This window comes from Camelina sativa, chromosome 10, assembly GCF_000633955.1.
Source record: "Camelina sativa cultivar DH55 chromosome 10, Cs, whole genome shotgun sequence".
Lineage (NCBI taxonomy): Eukaryota > Viridiplantae > Streptophyta > Magnoliopsida > Brassicales > Brassicaceae > Camelina > Camelina sativa.
In genome coordinates, this window is record NC_025694.1 from 25005079 (window position 1) to 25009726 (window position 4648).

General features: G+C 44.1%; 1 protein-coding gene across 1 annotated transcript; it reads right to left on the reverse strand.

The window, feature by feature from the left end:
- LOC104720707 lies at positions 2853-3245 on the reverse strand. Its single transcript, XM_010438583.1, has one exon. The coding sequence runs from the start codon at positions 3243-3245 to the stop codon at positions 2853-2855; it is 393 nt and encodes a 130-aa protein (XP_010436885.1).

Sequence of the window (4648 nt, forward strand, 5' to 3'; positions counted from 1 at the left end):
CCGAACCAATATAAACAAAAGAACTTGATCTAGCAAGTGCTGAAATCCTAAACGTAGCAAAATAAAATCAACCAAATGGCAACGACACCAAATTGATAATAGGTTTTTCACCCAGGGTATCAATTCCCTATGCAGCTGTAGTACAAAGGGTTATCAATCCAAATGGTTGTTTATGCTAGCAGGAAGGATGCAATCAGAAAAATGCAAGTCAAGCCAAGCAATTATGGGTTTTATCTAACAATCCTAAAATAATAAAAGAAAAGAGTTTAAACAAAGAACCACACGACCTAAGCACTCGATGCAAGCATTCGAGTACAAGATCGGGTGGGGTGATCGAGTAAGCAAAGAAGGTATGAACAACTCGAGGGGTTACTCGAAGCAGGTGATCGTGTACCTGTTCGGGTAAGGGATCGAGTGATGAATGAAAATGCAAGCAATTAAAATACGAAAGCTTCTAAGGATGGGGTAATCGAATCCTAAGTATTCCTAACCAGTACAGATGTCTTACATGCCTCAAGCAAATATTTCCTAGACAATGAATCTCTAAAATCTTGTTAAAACACTCTCGTGATAGAAACAATCAACCTTGATCACTCCCCTACCCAACTCTCGTTGGAGAAACATGACCAAGCATGCATTAAGATCCGATTCATTATTGTCAGTAAACCCCTTACTCATCTAATCTCTTAGGCTAAGTGAGTAAACCTCTAGCATTGGTTGATTCAAGCATCTCATCTACACCTCTCGGTGGTAAAACACCTTAGATCTAATCTCACCCTTTCGGTTTGTTGACAGCATTAAGAACACCAATCTAGAAGGAAATGTATTAAACATATTCAATCAACTAAGACATCCTAACCGATCAAGAATACAAAATCATCTATCCCATCCCTAGAAAATTTACTTCACTACTCGGAAATCATAGCAAGAAACAAAACAACAAATATGAAGGAAAATTGCATTATATTAAACGATAAATTAGAGGGATAAGAGTACAAGAAAGAAATCTAAAGAAAATGATTAAAAGTTTTGAAATAAAATCCAAAACAAAAGGGAAAAGTGTTTGAGTCGCTCAGTTCTCTCACAGAAGCTCTCGCTCTCTGGTTTGAGGGTCTGCGGCGTGCTCCTTTGCGAGGAAGAGGAGGAGGGGTTTATATATGGAAACCCCTTTGACCTAGCTTCCCAGTCCTGCACGAGGGTCTACACGATGTGGTACACGAGGATGTGGTCGACTTCGTCCTCGGGTAGATTCTTGGGTTGTTCTTCATGCTCTTGGATCCTCCTCGATCGTGTTGGGGTTCAGACTTTTTCTTCCAGCTTGATGGCTCCTTCGGGTACATGCTCGGGTTTGTCCTTGTTTTTTCCCATTTGCGGTTCTTAAGCACCTGTTTTCATCGAAAATATGCAAATGCAAAAATACAACACCCTAAATGGCCTAAAAGTGAATTCCTAAAAGTTAAGGGTATGAACAATGCAAAATGTGGACAAAAAAGGATGTTAAAAACATGTAAATTAGAGAGTTATCAATTGGTTTCTACGCACCTTTTGAGCACCTTACAGAGGTTTGAAAGACAGGATGAGAAAGAGGCTCCATATACTGAAAAGTCATCCATGAAGACCTCCACCATCTCTTCAATTAAATCTGAGAAGATGGACGTCATGCATCTTTGGAAGGTTGCAGGAGCGTTGTACAAACCGAAGGGCATCCTCTTGTAGGCAAATGTACCAAAAGGGCAGGTAAACTTCATTTTCTCCTGGTCGGTGCCCGTCGAGGACACAGTAGTAGGGGTGGTTAGAGAGCCTTTCCAGTATCTGGTCTATGAAAGGCAGAGGAAAGTGGTCTTTCCTAGAGGTTGCATTAAGCTTCCTATAGTCAATACACATTCGATGACCTGTTATAGTCCTCGTGGGAATTAGCTCATCTTTCTTTTTTATGACGACGATGATTCCTCCTTTCTTCGGAACGCAGTGCACCGGGGACACCCAAGTGCTGTCAGAGATGGGGTAGATAACTCCAGCATCGAGCAACTTCAGAATTTCCTTTTTCACCACTTCCTTCAGGTTCGAGTTTAGCCGGCGCTGAGGTTCTACACTGGAGTACGATTCATCCTCTAGGTTTATCCGGTGGGTGCAGAGATCATGGGATATACCCTATATGTCGTCTAGAGTGTAGCCTATTGCCCCTCTATAATTTCTCAACTGAGTGCAGAGAAATTTCAGCTCTTTTTCAAGAAAGCTAGAATTAACGATAACCGGATAAGTTGAGTTAGGTCCCAAGAAAGCGTACCTTAGCCCAGACAAGAGAGGTTTGAGTTCTACTTTGGGCGCCTTTGACTCGGACCAGTCATCGGAGGCTTGTAGGTGGGATTCGGAGTGATGCTCGATCACCTTGCTCAATGTGTTGGTCGTGGTAGTGATCGGGTTGGTGACCTGGTGGTCTGGTGTTGAGCAGCTGCACAACATGACGCATGAGGTAACTACCGAGTTGCTCAAGCTTTGGTTGTCCATCATCATCTTCTCCTCTTCACCCTCCCCCAAATCTTCACTTAACTCCGGTTCGATGACTTCCCGATAGGTATTGAGCAATTCCTTATAGAGCTCCGTTTCTTGGTGTATGAATCCCTCCTCGCTATCTTTTGTTAGCGCTGTTTGTAAACAGTCCCCGATTTTTACTTCCTCAAACGTCTCCTCACGCAGTTTTTTTAGTTCCTCTATCCAAAAAGTTTATCTCGCGATTGTGGGCTTTTCATAGTTTTCCGAATATCAAATTGCATAGTGAGGTCTTCCCCGAGGTTCAAATCAAGCTTCCCGTTCTTCACATCTATCATTGCTTCTGCGGTGGCTAAAAATGGTCATCCGAATATAAGCGGATCCCTTGGTTCAACATCCATTTCCAAAACCACGAAGTCGGTTGGTACGTCTACCGATCCTACCTTGACCGACATGTCTTCCAACACTCCACTTGGCAACCTTGTAGTTCGGTCTACGAGAACTAGTTGTATATCAGTGGGTTTGAATTTCTCAAACCCAAGGCGTTTGGCTACAGTTAGAGGCATTAAGCTAACTGATGCCCCCAAATCGCAGAGACATCTTCCGAACTTCAAAGGGCCAATCGAGCAAGGTAATGTGAACGACCCCAGATCGCTCAGTTTCTTAGGTGCAGCAGTCCTTTGGATTATGACACTGCACTCGTGATTGAGTATGACCATTCCTTTGACTTTCTTGATCTGTTCTATCACCTGCATCCTTCAGGAACTTCTGGTAGGGAGGTATGCGGAGCTCGATTTACTGCATCTGTTTTTCGAACAATGCTTTGTACTTCTCAAGAAGTTCCTTGCGAAACCGTCTAGGAAATGGCAAGGGTGGCTTGTAAGGTGGAGGGATGATACGTCTCTCTTTCTGTTTTTCTCCTCCTGGTTTGTCTATGGGTGGTGAGATTACGGAACGTCAACCCAATCATCAGTCCGAGTGGGGTGGTGAGATTACGGAATGTCAACCCGATCATCGATTTGATTTGTGGGATGGTTTGGTGGGTGAGTAGGAGTGAGCGGCTCACGGAGATCCTCCCCATCTAAATCATTGCTGTCCACAAGAATGGTAGGTGGTGCCTCCCGAGGTGGTAAATTGCGTCCACTCCGTAGTGCTATCGCGAGTGCAGACTCTTGACTCGTTGAAGTCGAAACCGATTTATCTGTGAACAGCTGAATACGAGAGCTTAAAACATCAAATATGTGGTGGAGTTGATGATAATTGGTCGATAACCGTCTTGCAAGGTCATCAAATCATGTATTGATTTGCACCGCCTCAGTTTTTTGAGTGGACAAGACTTGGTGCATCATCGAGATCAAATCGAGGGATGAGGAAGTGTGTGGAATGGTTGGGTTGAGAAACTGATTATTGAGGATGTAGGCAATGTGCCCTACTTTGTGACCTCCGTGGTTGTTGATGTAGTTCACGTCTGCCAACCAAGTAGTCTCCCCATCTTGTTGCAGAAATTTCTCCTCCTCTGAAATGGCATGGACATGCTGCTGCTGGTTCATGAGTTTATCCATCTTGTACTTGGCATCTTCCTCTCCATTGGATCACTCAGTGCGATCGTACTCCTCATTGTAATGCCCATCAGATTGAGCCAAGTTCTCCACTAGATCCCAACCTTCGTCGACATCCTTGTTGAGGAAGTTTCCATTGCTTGCGGTGTCCAACAACATCCGTATATTTGGGACCACTCCTCGGTATAGTGTACTTAGCAATGAAGCATTGCTGAAACCATCATGAGGGCATCTGGTAGTGTATCCCTTGAAACGTTCCCAAGCTTCGCTGAACGTCTCATTGCTCTTCTGAACAAAGCTGGAGATATCATTTCGCAGCCTTGTAGTTCTGGAGTTGGAGAAGAATTTGGCTAGAAACACCTTCTTGCATGCTTCCCAGGTGGTGATGGACTCCTTGGGGAGTGATTTCTCCCAGATGTTTGCTTTGTCTCCCAAAGAGAATGGGAAAAACTGATTATTGCGGATGTAGGCAATGTGCCCTACTTTGGGACCTCCGTGGTTGTTGATGTAGTTCATGTCTGCCAACCAAGTAGTCTCCCCATCTTGTTGCAGAAATTTCTCCTCCTCTGAAATGGCATGGACATGCTGCTGCTGGTTCA

Coding starts and splice junctions, on each gene's coding strand:
- LOC104720707 (XM_010438583.1), bottom strand. CDS start 3,245: ATGCAGGTGATAGAACAGATCAAGAAAGTCAAAGGAATGGTCATACTC.